The 17,059-nt window shown below is 43.0% G+C and overlaps 1 protein-coding gene across 1 annotated transcript in view; it reads left to right on the top strand.

The window, feature by feature from the left end:
• Nucleotides 1-794: 794 nt before the first annotated feature.
• Nucleotides 795-17,059, top strand: part of VOPP1 (VOPP1 WW domain binding protein) — a gene marked incomplete at its 3' end in the record, with an annotated part of 19,385 nt that continues 3,120 nt past the window's right edge. The window contains exons 1-2 of the mRNA XM_029083830.1: nt 795-845; nt 1,844-1,902. Coding sequence (XP_028939663.1) covers nt 795-845; nt 1,844-1,902 — 110 coding nt within the window. The remainder of the gene's footprint in view (nt 846-1,843; nt 1,903-17,059) is intronic.

Genomic DNA, 17,059 nt, shown 5'->3' with positions numbered 1-17,059 from the left:
ACTCTGAAATAAGGCTTCCCAAGGGGTCAATCTGTAGGCACTGGGATTTTAGCCAGGACTTGCTCATCTGCAGCCTTCAAAGGTAAAGAGCTGAAGTATTTTTCACGGGCTTGGCAGCAGACCTGCTGGGTTGACAATGCATATGTGTTTGTGGAGAGTTACAGGGAGAAACTTGGCATATTTCTCATTTTAGAGTAAGAGGAAACTGCAAGCTGATGGGAAGGTTCAGAAGGAAGGGTTATGAAGCTTTGAAGGAGGAGGTTATAAGGGGGAATAGGGCAAATGTGGAGATAGATCTTTGAACTCCACTTGCTCCAGCAGCAGCTGCAGAGCCCTCCTGCCTCTACTGCCTGAACCGCAGCATCGATTCGAGAGGTGAACAAGGCTTCTGCTGTGTTTATCCCGAGGAAAAACCTCCACTCCTTTCAACAGAAGCTAAAGCTTGTCCATCTTGAAGACTGGCATGATCTTGTGGTATTAGTGGAAAGGCCTGATGGCATGCATCAAAAGCATCTTCTCCTCCTCCTCCTCCCCCAGTCTCCTGTACTGGTCTTAACAATTTAATCCATAGCAGTTTGTCTTCATGGGCTGTAATTGATCTGTCTGTGATTTAGCTCATCAGATGCTCATTAAAGAGCTTGCAGCCTTTCTTATTCATGAGGATTGAGAGTCGGGGATCTAAAAACACTTTGTCTTTGTCGTAACTGAATTCATTTAGTATTCTGGGATTCAGGGAGGCTAATAAACTTATACGAGCTATTATTTAAAGGTGAGCTGCCAAGTGAACATGAAGGATGATCCAAGCACCGCTGGTGTGCCGAGCGCTCTCCGACATCAGGTGTCAGGTGTGAGTAGCAGAGGGAATTGTTAAAACCCCCAGCAAGATATTCCTTGCTGCTCTGTGGAGGGTGTCCCACAGCACCCTGGCTGTGTGTGATCAGATAATGCAGCTTGTGGTGGAGCTCCTGGAGCTGTGTCTGCAATGAAGACGGCATTTTATGCTAGCGCTGTCAGCAGGATAGGGAGAAATATTTTGTGTGTTGTATAATAGAGTTTGGGCTTGACATCTGGTTTTCTTTTTTTAAGCGCTGCTATTGTTGTGAGCTGCCGTCTGTGCTCTGGCAGGACCCGTGACGATGTGCGCTTCCCACGTTGCCTGCGCACACACACGCTGAGAAAATGCCTGTCGCCGTCCTTTAACGAGGATACGCTGGCAATCTGCAAAAGAGAACAATACCCCTGGGCTGCAGAAAGCTGTTTCCTTTTCCCTTGTATTTTATTGAACACTTGGAGACATTTCCAAGCTGTAGGAAGAGGAGATGGGATGGATGGGTCCTCTGTTCTGCTCCTTTCCAAGCCTGGCTCTGCACACCAGAGACTTCCAGAAAGATGAATAATTCCCTGCAATTACTGAATTTACTGTGTAGCCATACGCATAGCGTCATCAAACCAGTTATGCCTTGGAGGTCTCTTAAGTGCCTACAGCCATGATGGGTTCTTAAGTTCTCCCTGGTCTTTTAAAACACTGGTTCTGCTGGGGAACACATGAGGCTGGATCCTGTGTCTGCACTGAATCTATTGACTTTGGTCGTGAATCGTAGGAAGCTGTGGGGCCCCGCAGAGAGAGAGCCCTGTGTGACAGATCTGAACCCTGACAGGGCACGCTGCCATTCAGATGGACTGACTTCCCAGTTGTTCTGTGTGTCAGGACTGCGAAATCTTTGCCAACAGAAACTTTTTCTAATTGCTCAAAGTCACAGTATTTATAAATACTCGATGCTTGTGCTTAGAATTGTACATTGTCCTGTGTAAATATTAATACCATACTTTTTTTTCTTTGTAGTGTACAGAGGCCAAAAAGCATTGCTGGTACTTTGAAGGATTATATCCTACATATTATATGTAAGTAGTCATCACTTTCCCATTTGTGTTTTCTAGTGCTGAAGAGAGAATTAGATTCTGTAGGCTTTTAGAGTGTTGTTCTTTCACTAATTCCACCTTTTCCATAACATTTCTAAGACTTTTTCTAATTTCAGAATGAAGGTGCAATAAACTTCCCTTTCCCTTCTTCCCAGTTTTTTTTTTTCCCTTCCTCCTTCTTAAAAAAAAAAGCCTACAGACTTATTTTACAACCCAATCCAGGTGACCTTTCCAATTGAAAACAAAATGCAAGATCTTAAACAGCTCTTATTTCAGAACGCTGAAAGGAAACAGAAGTAGAGCCCTGTGAGGACAGTTCTCCCTTTGTTTTGAACAAGGGTAGGTAATCAGGCAGAATACCAAGAGTGCTTTGGAAGTAAGTTTGTCCCTGTGCTAATACTGTTGTTTAATTTAAGGAGTTGGGATGATTTGTTATCCGTGGCATAACTGTCTTTTTGATGAGTGGCATCTACATTCACGTCAAGCTTGGGTGTGAACCAAGTGTCACTGACCTGTAGGTGCATGATTGAGGATCTCTCTGAACTGCAGTTTTCTGGTTTAAATTGCTCACAGCAACAACAAAAAGGCAGAGGAAATGTGTGGGTGGGAAGTATCTTCTCTGTGGATTTGGGAGCAGAAAGGAGATAAATGTACTAAACTTTGTCCCTGGGTTGTATAACTTGATTGATTCAAACACCTATAAACTTAAGTTAAAAAAAAAAATGAAAATAAAGTGGAGTGGAGGAGTAGGTAGCAGCATTAGGTCATCTGTTCCCTGAGCAACCCCTTCCTTGCTGAAGAATTGGAAATTACTATAATCCTTATGCTGCCCAAGAACTTCCCTCCCTTTTCTTCTCCACCTCCACTTCATCTGCCAGAAACAGGAGAGAAATGCTAGAGACAAAAAGCAGCCAGGAAGCCAGATGAGTAACAAAGCTCACTGAAAGAATGAAACACTGTGTGGCTTAATCATCTGCGATCCTGAATATTAACTGCTTAGGAACCGTTTGTGCCTAGAGCTCACTGTCTTTTTTGCAGGTGACTGAAATATTGAGAATTACTCACAAATAGTTGGCCAGAACAGATGGGTGAATTTAAATAATCTCATTTTCTTTGCATGCTAATGACAACAGAACTTTGGTTCCGAGTACATTTTATTTAATTTTGCTGCAATGTGAGACAGAAGCTGTGATGTTATGAAATTGAAAATCCTACAGTACCTTGACATTCAGGAGCACGTTATTCCTCATCACCTCGGTGTTCTGCTTATGTTTCTGCCCAGGTGCTTTTGCAGCCAGTGTTTGTCTCCCTTGGTAATACAAAGGGGTAGCTACTTGGGTATTGAGTGTTAGCTCAGATTCTTTGTGCCACAGGTAAATACATAGAGTCCTGCAAAAACCAGGGGTGCGAAGGGGAGGCTCGCTATCTGCAATAGGTCTGATGCAGACAATTTCTAATTGGTTCCCTTTTGGTAACTAGTTTTACTGTCTTCTTGGTGTGCTGAAATGGATTATTTTCTAGAAAAGCAGTGTGTTTATTTTCCAGTCCATCAAAGAGATTAATTGGAATTGCACACAGCTTTGAACATTGGAAGAAAGGAAGTTATGAGAGGGGCTATGGTGTTGGTGGGTTGTTGGTTGGTTGGTTTGGGAGATCTTTTAATATAGAGGGGAAAATGTTGTGTATTGACTATGTCAGGTCAATCAGAAGACACTTAGCAGTAGTTGTGTGTTTGTGGTAGTTACTCCAGCACCCTGTCATCCTCAGCAGTCTCCTGAACAGTGTAAATAAATGGAAAAAGGAAGGGGTGGGATGTGTGTGCCCAGTTTATTTATTGCAATGGTGATGAGTGTCATGTGCATGTTGTTGTTGTTAGTGCCATTATGAGTTTAAGTGGGGAAGAAGAAACACTAAGGAAAGACTATAAGGCTTTGGGGATGGTAAAGCTCAGAGGATAGATGACGTGTGACAAGTGAAGAAATGTGGAAGGGAGGGGAGAGAGAGTATTTGAGTGTGTAGGAGCCCAGTAGGTTTAAAGGAGTCATGCATCAAAACTATAGGAAGGTCATCGATGTCTGCAGTTCCTACTTTGTTATTTCTACAACTTCACAGAATCACAGAGTGTTAGGGACTGGAAGGGACCTTGAAAGATCATCTAGTCCAACCCCCTGCCAGAGCAGGATCACCTACAGTAGGTCACACAGGAACGCATCCAAGTGGGTTTTGAATATCTCCAGAGAAGGAGACTCCACAACCTCTCTGGGCAGCCTGTCCCAGTGTCCTGTCACTCTCACAGTGAAAAAGTTTTCCCTTAAGTTTACATGGAACCTCCTGTGCTCCAGCTTCAGTTTCTATTTCAGTTTCTATTGATCAGGATCCCCAACTGCTTCTACCTGTGCTGTCTTTTAACACCTGTATGGTGGAGGAGAGGCACAAGACCAATCTCAATATCTTAGGGTGAAGTCCCATTGCTTTAGCACTTGTTTGACTCCTCACTGAGTTAATTCAGCTTGCCAGTCCCACAGAAAATTGTTCATTTTAGCACATTCCAGTCAGTGTTGAATCAGCTCAGTAGGTTTTTTTGGTGAATGCTGGTGAAATGGGAGGAAGGGAATACTCTGCATGTTGTAGGGGAGGAGGCACGAATAGGATCTTTGCCATTAGCGTATGGTTAGGTGTTAAATCATCTAAAGGCATAACATGTAACTTCATCCTGAGAGTGTCTCCTCTGTGCAAATCTAGATCTGGGATGTGCTGTAGTGAAATGGGTTTTATTTTATCTTATAGTTTCTGGAGTCAGTTAGTCCATCAGAAGCAGATATATTTAATCAAATGAGTTTGCAATAGATTCTGTTCCTTTCTGTCGCTGGTTTTCTGACAGAAGGTTTTTTCTACCCAGTTAACATACGTAGTCTGTCCTTTGGTCTTGAGACTGTCAATTGCAATGCAATTCTTTTTAATGATTTCCCTGTGATTTCAGTCCCATGCTGGCACTATGTCACGTCTCTCTTGGAGACACTTTGTGTTATGCTGAAAAGGTTGGCTTGTTAGCTCAGAAAAACCAAGTCCTGTGTCTGTTGACAGATCTAGTGTGGCATGCTCAGACCATGGCATCTCTGGGCTGACATGTCCATATGTCTTATCTCTTCCGCGTACGTACATCCTCCTAGAAGGTACCTGCTCCTCTTTAAATTACTCAGAGTAACAGAAATCCACGGTGGACTGTGACATAAAATGGCTTTTATCAGAAGTTTAAAGGCAAGACAGCTGAGCTAATCTTTCCTGTAAAGGCTCTACTTCAGCTGTCCAAAGACAGAGATAAGATTATGTCTGCTGAGCAAGAGGAACATGGGATAAGAAATCAGTGTGCCAAAATAAGCGTACTGGAAATTCAGCTAGATTGGGAAGGAAAACTTGCAGTGAGATGACTGTTCTTTTGGTGTCTTCCAGTGGAATTATTTTTAAAAAAGAAAAAAGCTATTAGAGATGTTGCTTAAAGCTTTCTTAAAACTTGATGGTTATGCTTTCTGTATTAACAGCTAGGGCAAAGGTTGGAGGTCTGTCTGACAGAGCTAATGATACATCTCTCTGTCCAAATAGTTAATGGTCTTAGTACCTTTTTAAAATTATCTTTCCAGGGGACATAATTGTTCCAGCCTTCATAGATCAGCAGTAAGCTTTAGTTTAATTCAAGCGTGTTTCTTCCAAATATAATTCAATTTCTTAAGGCTAGGCTGAGGAATTGATCATTTTCTAAACTTTTCTACCTCTGCTTTGTGAGTAAGAGCTTATTTCAGACCAGAAGCCATCATGCAAAGCTTGCTGGGAATTTGAAAGACATACATTGGTCTCCTTCTGTTGATACAGAGAATTTCCAAGACTGCTCTTAACTTACTTCCCTAACCAAACCAACCATTTCTCCATGTCCTAGTTGTCTGTGTTACAAGATATTGTCAATTAGATATTTTTCTCCTACTTCAGCAAAACATTTATTTGTGTGGCCTGGAAAAATAATAAACAAATATGAATTGGAGAAAGGAATTAGTCATTGGAGTCTAATTCTTATCCTTTAGAAAAGCAGAGAGCCAAGTTATCCCTGACTTTGCTTGAAGAATTAGATCATACATCTCCTTGTGTGGATGCACAGAAAGCAATTCAGAATTAAAGCTGACTTGACTCTGATCCTCTACAAGGATCCTCATCCTACTCTCACTTAAATAAGCCAGCTCAGCCTTATTGTAGATGTACCTGAAGTGCTGATAGTTGGCAGAAGAGATGGTCAAGATACTTCTCTTGGCAATAATGTGAATAATGACATAGTGAATGCATTAGATTGCAGAACCACCTCCTCTGTATGCTGGTGCCAGCAGCACTTGAGATACTCCAGTTGTTTTTTCCACTTCTGATTTGGGAATGAATGGCGAGGGAAGGCTGCCGTATGTTTTGCTGATGAGGAGGAGTGTGATTAGAATGATTGTGAATGTCCCCCTCATTGCATGGTGAGGTATGTTCCCCAGTATGACTGACTAATCCCATAGATCTTCTCCATTTATTTTTCCTCCTGTCGTTAGCTACCATCACATCAGAGCTTTTCATGAGGTGATAAATTTCAGATGCTGGAACCTGCGTGTTTCTAATCCTCTCCTTTCCAGGCTCCGCAGCATGTTTATAAAGCAGCACAAATGTTTTTGAGTCTGAGTGATTAGCACGTGTCCACAGCAATAGAAATGCTGTGGCTGATGTCACTGGGGCAGTGATTTAGTCATCCACAGGGAGGGGGTTGGCTGACTTAGAGGGAGAAAAGAGTTTTGATGATATCCAGTAAAGAGTTAACATTTTTTCAGCTCATTCTGTTGGATTATTGTGTACTGATTTATTTAATAATGTGATATTCTAAGAGAAGTAGTGAGGAAAAGAGAGAAGCTCTGATTAGAGAATCAAAGAATAACTCAGGTGAGAGTAGTTCTCAGGAGACCTCCAGTCCAACCTCCTGCTCAGAGCATGGTCAGCCATGAGGTCAGACTAGGTTGCTCAGGGCTTTAACTGCTTAGGCCTTGGGAAAACTCCAAGGAAGAAGATGGCACAACCTCTCTGGGCAGTGTGCTCTGCTGCCTGGCTGTCCTGGATATGTTTTTCCAGATACCAAGTCAGAACTTCTTTTTGTTTCAGTTTATGTCCATCATCTGTTCTCCTACTCTGAACCACTTGGAAGATCCTCTGGCTCCATCTTCTTAGTAGCCTCCTCCTGGGTACTGGCAGGCTGCTCTTGGGTCTCTCCGAAGCCTTTTCTTCCCTAGGCTGAACAAGCCCAAGTCCCTCAGGTCCAGATCTCTGTGGTACTACCAGCAATTGCTTCATACTCTCTGGGGAGAGTGTGACCTGTTGATCACTGCCCTCTGAGCCCCACCATCCAACTAGATTTTTTTTTTACCTATCTAGCTGTCCACCTGTCCAGAATTTAATATCCAAACTTGGGTACAAGAATATTGTGGGAGACAGCACGGAAAGCCTTGCTGAAATGACATCTGCTGCTCTCCAGCATTTCCATAGATACCATCCACTGCCAGTGTAGTCGTAGAAGCTCTTCTTGCTGCACTTGGTGTCCCTTGTAACTATCAGTTGTAGTTAAGGTGAGGCTTGGCTTTCCTAACATCACACCTACTTGTGGATGTGATGATTTCTAGAGTCCTCACTGGTAGCCTGTACCTGCTTTCACCTCCTGAATACTGATTTTATTGGAGCTCAGCCATGGATTCCTTGTCTGTATGTTTGAACTGTTCACTGAGGTGCTAGTAGGTGAAAGACCTCCAGAAAGAAACATTTTTCTGGAAGGAAATGTTAACCATTGCTGCTGGTAAATATGTGAAGAACGGAATAAATGTAGGGGAGTGCCACCTTCTAATTCTTCTCTGAAGCAGGACCTGAATTCATGTTAAAAGCATGTGCAGACCTTAGTGCTGTATTTTTATGCTCTGTTTCTGCCATAGAAAGTAGTTTATTGCTCACAGCAGACAGCTGCACGTGTACATGTTTATGTTGATTAAATCTGTTTAATTTTTCATTTAGAATTTGTGTAAGAACATGAATGCAAACCTAAAGAAGAAATGTTTGCTAATCTTCTTCATGTTTAAAACATGTTCCTGCCCTACGTGGGAACAGTCAATTCTTTTTCTTATTGTGGAGAAGAATCACAGAATGTTGGGGATTGGGAAGTACCTTGAAAGATCATCTAGTCCAGCCCCTGTGCCAGAGCAGGATCACCTACAGTAGGTCACCCAGGATGCTGATTGTATTGTTTGTTGTTTTTCATGGCTTTTGAAATAAATTTCTTCTGCATTTCCACACACTTCTCTTCCTTTGCAGATTACATGTTGTCCTATTCATCTGGGTTTTGAATGTAAGCCCTTATGTGCTCAGTGGTCAATCTATAATAATAATAATAATAATAATTTTGTGCATTATCAAGAACCTGCAAAATGTGCCAGATGAAAACAATTAGACAGTGATTTTTCTCTCATTGTTACTCAGATAGCTTAGAGAGCACTTCTTCCATCAATGTGTGTACAAGAGGCTGGGAAAAAAACCCAATCCAGACACAGGGCATCTTGCCTGGTGGGAGCTACTTTCTCTGCTCCACATTCTGTTATGTTTACTGCTTTTAATTAAGTTGGCTTTGCTGATGATACACTTAGCCTTCCCTTTGCAATTACAGCTGCATGAAGTGTCAGCAGGTGTGTGCTTAGGGCAGTAATCTAGCTGTTGATTTATTCTTCCATTTGATTTGAAGCCAGCATGGAGGAGGGAGAGGGGAGGCAGTGTAATAGTAATAAGAGGTGCCTTGAATGGCTGGCACCGTACAGAAACGGAGACCTGGATTCAGGCCAGGGCCACCAATTTAGCAGCCAGCAGCCACAGGAAGGGCCTGTTTGCATATGGAGTTCAAGGCAAGAACGTAAGGGCACAGTTTGTAGCGTGAAGGAAGAAGACAGCAGTAATTACCAGACCATCTGTATATAAAGGCAACAAAACCCCACCACTATTGCTCAGTACTGTGTGGCCCTAAACAATCAGGTTACAAACCATCACAACTAGCTTTGATCATCTCCTGCCCTTAAGGTGGTATCTCCCTTGCTTCAAATAAGAGACTAGATTCCATTGATGTTGATGGATCTGTTGAGGTTGTAGACCCGACTGCTGTAATCACCCAGCAACTAGATGTCTTGCCACGCACTTGAGTTTGCTTTGATGGATCAGTTGTCCAATGAACAACCTGGGGAGAATTAGGCTACCAAATTAACAACCCCTCCACTTGCTAGGAGTGAGTCCTGAGGAGGGGAGAGGGATTTAATATCTCAGCCTTCACAGGTAATCAAGCAGGTGACTGACCTAATTTGAGATTCAAAGCTCTGAATGATTTTGGAGTTGGAAGTTGACCAGTTGTAGGCAGCCTGTGAAAAGTGAGGAAAGAGGAAAAGAGGGCAGTTTCTGTCTTCTAGTGGAGAACTCCTCTGAAACCAGACTCTCCTCTGGCCCAGTCCCACACCCCTCTCGTTTCCAGAGGATGCAATCACCACAGTTGCGGCTTATCATGAATGAGCCTCAGTTTTTCCTGTTGAGGCTGTTTGACTTGAAATACTCATCAGAGCATTAACTCTTCCATGTCCCAGGCAAGAACCCTAATATGAGGCTGAGAATCAATTTCTTCTGGCAGGAAGACTTGTACCTGCTATCAGCTCCAGTGGATACCATCAAGGAGCACTTGACTCCAAAGTCATCTTGAGGCTTCTAACCCTTTCTTGAAAGGGACACCCTGAATTAAAATGTTAAAATACTTGGTGGCACCTAACTGTTGGCCATTAGTACCCATACCCTTCTCTGCATTTGATCACGTGGTGGCTTGGTGAAGGAACAGAAAGATTTACTGTGTGTTAGTATGTGAAATTCGGGCAGATAGCAAATTCATGGGCACCCATCGCCCCCTGCCAGCAGAACGCTCATCATCTCCCAAAGCAGCGATTAGATGCAGTAGAACTGCTCACCCACTGGGAGCAGCTCGAGATACGAAGAATTAATCGTCTGTTTAATAAGGGACCCGATGATTAACTAGAAGTCTTCGTTCCTCTGGGTATGAGGAATTTGCAATTCTACCTCCAGAAAATTAAAACTCTTTGTACAGATGCTGTTTACTTTTGCTAAAGCCTTAAGCTCTGGTGTTTCTCTGCTTTGTTCTGTGAAAGAAAGGTCTGCAGCCTGTGTTGAAAAATGGCTCTTTAAGGTGCTGTATTACTGCCAATGGACAAAGCCCAAACTGCAGCAATTCCTGCTAGGTTCTGCTGTAGAAAATTTCTAGATGGATGTGTGCTGTCCAGAAAGCCATATGAGACTTGTTGCCTTTACAGACAACAAGGAGAGTCCTTCTGTAGAGCAGCTTTCCTCCTGGGGTCTGAGAAGAGAGGGTTGGGGTTATGGCAAGCCGTTGGGTAGCAGAAGACTTGTAGAAGGGTCAGTTTGATAGGAGCAGTTGAGCAAATACTTCTCATCCTGCCAGAAGTGGGGGAGGATTTATTGTATTATGCCGAGTTCTTGCACAGAGATGATGTTTATAGGCTCTTCACCTAAAGAATAATTGAGAAATAAACCCTTTTTCAGCTCTTGACTGCTGTTGTTTTTCATGTCTGTGTGAAGGACAGGAGCCAAGTATCTTATCTCATTGTAGGAGGTTTTAGTCGTGTCAAAGCAAACAGGAATCTAATCTGAGCAAATATTGTTTCTGTCTCTATTGTTTCTACTTTGTGGAAAAAATGACCTGACAGCCCCTTTCCTTCTTTTTCTCTTACGTTTTTTAATGTAGTTAAGGGCTGGGTGATTCATCAAGTACCTGGGTAACTGTGTCTCTAGTGCTCTCCTGGGTAGCAGCAGCAGCTTTACACTCAAGTACAGAAGTTCCACTGAGGTCACAGCTGCGTTCATCTAGAAAGCAGTTATATTTGTTACGTATTTGCCAAAATCAGACCTGCATTTTACAAGGTACCGTTCTTGCACGTACTGAGATCACCTTTGCTATGTATAAAAAGAGAAGAGAAATGCTTCAGGGTGCTGAGAACACAGGTTACTGCAGGTAACTGTGGTGGGGTTGCATCCCTGCTGAAAATTAGGCCGTGTATGCAGGCGTGCCAAGGAGACCTCTAAGAACAAGGCTGGAAGGCAGATGTTGGCTTTCACTCTGCTCCACCAGCCAAAGACCTTGCCTGTGTTACTGCTCCTCAAGCATTCAAGTGAATGCCAGTGGAGGGATGTGACTTTTGTGTTTCACCTTTGCGTCTTTCTGGAGAGAGATTAAACCACTTCAGGACTCTGAAAGAGTTACTTAGGTGAGGCTCCTGAGTGCTGAGTTGGACTCTGTGTTTCAATTTCCATCTTCAATGGGCTGCTGGAGCAAAATTGATTCCTTGGGATAATCTCTCCATTGTGCTTGTAGCGTTAAGCTTCTCCACGTGTCTGGTGGTCTTTCCCCTTGTCTGCAGTCAATAACCAGGGGTCATTCCTTACGTAGCAGTACAGGCAATGGCTTTGCTTTGAAAACTGCTTTTGTATTGAAAGATGGAAAAGTGCACACAGAATGATCTGAAATGAATTAATCAGCAGTGAAATAAACTTGGTAGAAAAAGAACTTCCTCTGTTTCAATTACATGGTATGTCTTCTGCTGATCCTCTTCCTCATTCCTCATCCTTCAGGTCTAATTCTGAGTCTCGTGGCAGTGCAGTCCTGTTGAGCTCGATGGCGTTACTCTTCATTGAGAGCACAGCCTCTGAGCTCCATCACAGTTGTTTCTGCTAGTCACTTTGTGGTGGTTGCCTGCTTTGTTGTTCTTTTTGTTTCGTGGCTCACTTGATTTTTCTCTCTTCAGCATCACTGTATCCTGACAGCTGTGTTCCAAGAAGATTAAATCCTTTTTTTTCTTTTTTTTTTTTTTTTAAACCTTTTTTGTTCTAGAACAAGTAAATACATATGCACACTTCAGCTGTCTGCCTTCATCTGTTCAACAGGAGCAGACCTGAGCCTTCGGGCTTTGAGGGCTCACTCAGCACTGCATCTGCCTGGAGGTCACCCAGTCTCAGCAGTCCATCCCTTCCAGTTCTTGTGAGCACTTGTGGTTCTCCTTCTGGTCTTTTACCCATGCCAGTGTTGCAACCACAGCTGGGACTTCCTTAGCTTCACGTCATGCTACTAGCCATTCCTTCAAAAATCTTTCCTTTCTGTTCTTAGTTTTGGTCAATTGCTTTATCCTGCTTTACTCCTTACTCCTGGCTCCCTTTGGTTTTTCCTGCCTCCCTTCAAAACCTGCCAGTGCTTCTTGTAAATCACAGTTTGCTTCCTACATCTTGCACATACATGCAGCAATCATTAACCTACGACTGGCATGCAGCCTTTTTTGAAATGAAAGTCAGGCTTGTCTTCAGGACACTGGTTAGAAATCATGCAATTTACTGCATCTGGTTGTCCTGGGGGTTTTGTTGTTTTCTTTCACCCTCCCATCCTCTGTCTCTGTGTCTACAGTAGGGTTTCTGCCACTACCTGTAGATTAAAAATTTATGGTTTTGTTTAACTCTTCCAAAAGACATTGCTAATCAAACATCTTAAATGTTAAATCGGGTTTTGGCACATATGATGCAGACAGTCTAGAGAGGAAACCTAAGAACACTACATCCTGCATTTCAAAGGGATGGTGTTGATGGGGACACTTGCATTGGGTGAGAACACAGATGTCAGACCTCTACAGCCATAGAGTCTACTGAATACTGTAATCCTTGTTTTACCTCTTTAATTTCTCCACTTCTCAGCCAGTGCCAATCAGGGGATTATTTTTAGATTCAGTTCTTTGCTGCGGCAGCTGTGCTAAGAAGGCATTTGTTCAGCTGCATAGATGCAAGTAGAAATGGGAAAGAGCTTCTGGACCATTTCATTGAGCAGTTCTTATCCACAGAACACATGCAAGCACAGGGTTTGTTTGGGGGGTTTGGGTCATACCATATACCCTTATGTGACACTTCTTTGTGCTTTGCTTGTCCATTAAGGAAAGAAGTTGAATGTCATGATTTGAGTGCAAACCCATACTGGAGCTCATCACTGTGACCTGGCACGCGGTGTAACTTTGATCTCTGACACAGCAGTTCCTTGGTGTGCCAGCACTACAAGTCCTTGGACATGCAGATGCATTTCACTCTCCTGAATTATGAATGAAAAGATGTACCTTCTAAATCATAAATCCCATTGCAGACAGTTTTCAAAAGAGAGACCTTACGCTTGGTGAAGTTGCAGATTGGCAAAGCAACTAATGGATCATGTCTTATCCTGCGCAAGGGGTTAAATTTTGATCAATGAAACAAACATGGCCCTAGGGAAATGCAGTTCTTGGGATCATTGCTTATGTGTGAAAGAGGGAAGTTGGCTTTAGAAATTCTTCTGTAGGAGATGGGCTCGGCCCAGTTCAGATCTATTGCAAGACTCGTGCTTCTTCACCTGGCACTGGGCACAACCAGTCCTTCTCCATAAAGCAGAGCTAAAAGCATGAGTGTAATTTAAAGAATATGCATACCAATTCAATAAATACATTTGTGTGTGCTTAATTGTTTGGTTTTTTTAATGAACCAGGGTCTTAATTCTGCTGGGATTTGCTGTCAAGACAGTAAGAGATAGTTCATCAAAGACTGATTATACTTAAGCTTGTATGTTACTCCATTAATAAGCTGATTTTATTGTCGTCTTTTGCCTGCTAATAAGTATGGCTTTTGTAAGCAAGTTAATTTTCTTGTGATTTGGATTGGTGTTGTCAGAAGTTGTATTGTTTTTTTCATAGCACATTGAATCAAGAACAAGAGATCAGCAGAGCTGCCGTGGTACCCTGACAGCAGTATCGGCACATGGGCCGTTTGTTCTTCCAGTCTTTTTTGGTGCTGCTATCGAGTGGTGGGGAATAAAACAGCAGGTTGTTATCATGGTGTTATCCTTGATTCCAGGCTCCTACACGTGGGTACATGTGTCCATACTCACAGGAATGCAAAATAAAGCATCTGTTTGGTTTTATGGATAATGAGTGGAAGGGTTACCTCCAAGGTGTCCAATCTCAAAGGGGTTTCCCTCTGAGTTGTGATACTGGTTTAGCTTCACAGGCCCCCCCAGCAAATGCAGTGCTTAGTCTTGGATGAGTTGTCTCAGAAAGCTCACTACCTATTAGAAAACGAAGTTTCTCTAAACATAGGCCTAATGAGAGACTCCTCCATCCTTTGCATCATCATTTTCAACCATTTGAAAGTGCAGTCATCTGTGGAGGAGACGAAACTTCTCTTCGATGGTCTCAGGAGCTTCATAAACATTCAGCAGTTGAACCTTTCTGTCTTCCAGCTTCTTTTGCAGGAAGAAAAGCTAAGCCACTGAGACTTTAAAAATGGTGCTGACTTGTAGCCTAGATAATTAAGAGATTAAAAATAAAAAGTAAATTCAGGTACTGTACTCCTCATACAGATGCTGTTTTAATTTTGGTGGTTTGAATGACCATAATTATATATTTTAAAATAACCTTTTCCCACCTCTTCTGGCTCTGGAGGAAACAGATGCAAAATAAATGAGGCAAGGGTGGGCATGGGGGAGGCGTACGTGCAGCCTCCCTGAGCTCTCTGGTTTACTTTAACTTTTAATACAAGTTAAGCTCTTGGGGCTTGATCTGGGAAATGGCTTTGGGGACAGAGCCCTGCCAGGCTCATCTACTCCCTGTCCTGCTTGTGGTCGGGTGTAGGTGTCTGGGCTGACAGAGCTGGTGTGTGGAGGCAGAAATAAAGTCTGTTCACATCCCTAAAATCCTTCTTTTTTTTTGGCCTTAATTGCCTCAAGAAGGGCTTCTAGATTTACGGGCTCTGTTTCTTCTTTGCTTTTCTGGCCCAACAAAGTCCTTACTGTGCAGCAATCAGCAACACAGGCAAGTGCCCCTCAACCTGGATGAGGTGCTCCAACCAACAGCATGTTGAAGAGCAGAAGGGGTGTGGGACAAGGGGTTACCATGACCACTGGTTTAACAGAAGGCATCGGCTGCCACCCCGTTTTGTAAGGGGCCCAATTCTGACCATGCATTTAACATATTGTCTTGAAAGCTTCTGTTGGGTTGATCTGCTTGGGGAGCATGGAGGAATGCTGAATTTCTTGGTTCCAGTGGGACTGAAGTTAATGCTGACTTGCTAAGTCTTGTTAGTAGCTTTGTAAGGTCTGGTAGCTTTGGGTATGAGCGGTTGTTATGAGCCTTGGCAAGCTCTAAAGAAGAAAGGTTGGAGATGGGTTGCTTTCAGGTTCAGGGATGGCAAAATGGGTGTTTTCTCTGTTGATGTGAGCAATGTACTCTGCTTGAGTCTCACACTGGGTGCCTGAGTATGTAAGTATATGGACCACGCTGTGCTGATCATAGAATCATTGTGGCTGGAAAAGACCTTTAAGATCATCAAGTCCAACTGTAAACTTAACACTGCCAGGCCCACCACTAAACCATGTCCCTGGCACCACAGCTACATGGCTTCTAAATCCCTCCAGGGATGGAGACTCCACTGCTTTCCTGGGCAGCCTGTTCCAATGCTTGATGACCATTTCAGTGAAGAAATTTTTCCAAATATCCAATCTAAACCTCCCCTGGTCCAACTTGAGACCATTTCCTCTTCTCCTGTCCTCTGCCTTGCTTAAATAAATCCTGCCTACTTGTCATCAGAAGAACATGTAACTGTTTTCACTTACAAAACAACTGATTATGCATCCATAGATCCTTCTTCTCTGGCTCCAGTTAGAGCCTGTGTGACTTGATGTACTTTGTGAGCGAAGGCTTGTTAACTGAGCGTGTAAATGTGTAATTGCCTGTGCAGTTATCCAATTGATTTATTTTTTTTTAGCTTTGCATACAAACATGGGAGCACATTCATGCAGCTGGGCAAATTTTCCAAACCTAGCTGCTTAATTAAATATGTGCATTGAGCATATAGATGTGAACACCTTGAAAATATTGATGCAGTTGTGGTAACCTCCTCTTTTTTTTGGTATGTGGATTTGCTAATCTGAGTGTTTTCATCCGAGTCTGTCACATACCATAGGTTCTGTGCTACCTCTCTCCTGTGTCCTACTAAATATGTGTCATTGGTGTGGGAAGTGGCAGTTACCATAGAAGTTGTTTGGAGTTTGCTGTTAGTGGATGTGTTGGCTTTTAGTGAAGTGGTACCTTGGTTTGTGCTTTTGTACTTTTTAAATGGTCCTATTCCATATGAAATATGAATTTGAAAAATTTGTTTGGTTTTTTTTTGTTAGAGGAAGGTCTACTGAAGCAATGGGATTTGTTGGCAGTTGCGGTCCAGTGCAACTTCTGAGAAGTGAAAAAAAAGCCATGAAATTTGCAAGTAACAGTGTGCTTGAAGTGTTCTCTGCACTCAGTGGCTTCTCGGTGTTTGGAAGCTGCTGATTTGCAGAGAAGGAGTGATTTGGCAGGTTTGACCTTGCTATTCTTGTCTGTTGCAGTGAATAAAACCCCAAACAGCTCATGGTTGAGGTCTGGAGCGTTCATTTGCTGTGAAAGAAAACACAGTAATATTGCTTTTCTCTGTAACATGTCCTTTTATATAGAATTAACCACTGCATTCAGTCTTTTTGAGGTGGCTTTAAAAGAAATAGATAGGATGGTAGTTTCTGAATAGTGATAGAGCTGTGCCATGGATGTGTACATGATTGACAACTGTCCTGGTTTTTAGCTGGAACAGGGCTGGGTTTCTTTTTAGTAGGTAGAATAGTGCTGTGTTTTGCTTTTCAGCCTGGGAATTGTTATGAGAGAAACACTGAGAACACACCTGTGTTTGCATTTTTGTCGCTGGAAGTGAAGGACTTTGTGTTCTGTTAGGCTACAAGTGCAAGATCTCAGGGGTTGAGGAATATTGACATGGATCAGCTCCATGGGCATTTGGCTCTGCCAAGGGGCTGTTCCATCTCCTGTCCCCCATGGGCAGGAGATCCATGAGGGGCTCTTCCTCTCTTGCTCTCTCTGGCTTTCGCTCGGGCTCTGGCTCTCCCGGGATTGCGGTTTCGGGTCGGGATTGTGGCTCCTCCCAGAACGCGCTCTTG

The sequence above is a fragment of the Antrostomus carolinensis genome, unplaced genomic scaffold (assembly GCF_000700745.2).
Source record: "Antrostomus carolinensis isolate BGI_N321 unplaced genomic scaffold, ASM70074v2 scaffold40732, whole genome shotgun sequence".
In the NCBI taxonomy this organism is placed as follows: Eukaryota; Metazoa; Chordata; class Aves; order Caprimulgiformes; family Caprimulgidae; genus Antrostomus; species Antrostomus carolinensis.
The sequence above is the reverse complement of the archived record's forward strand: the minus strand, read 5'-3'. Positions and strand labels throughout refer to the sequence as shown.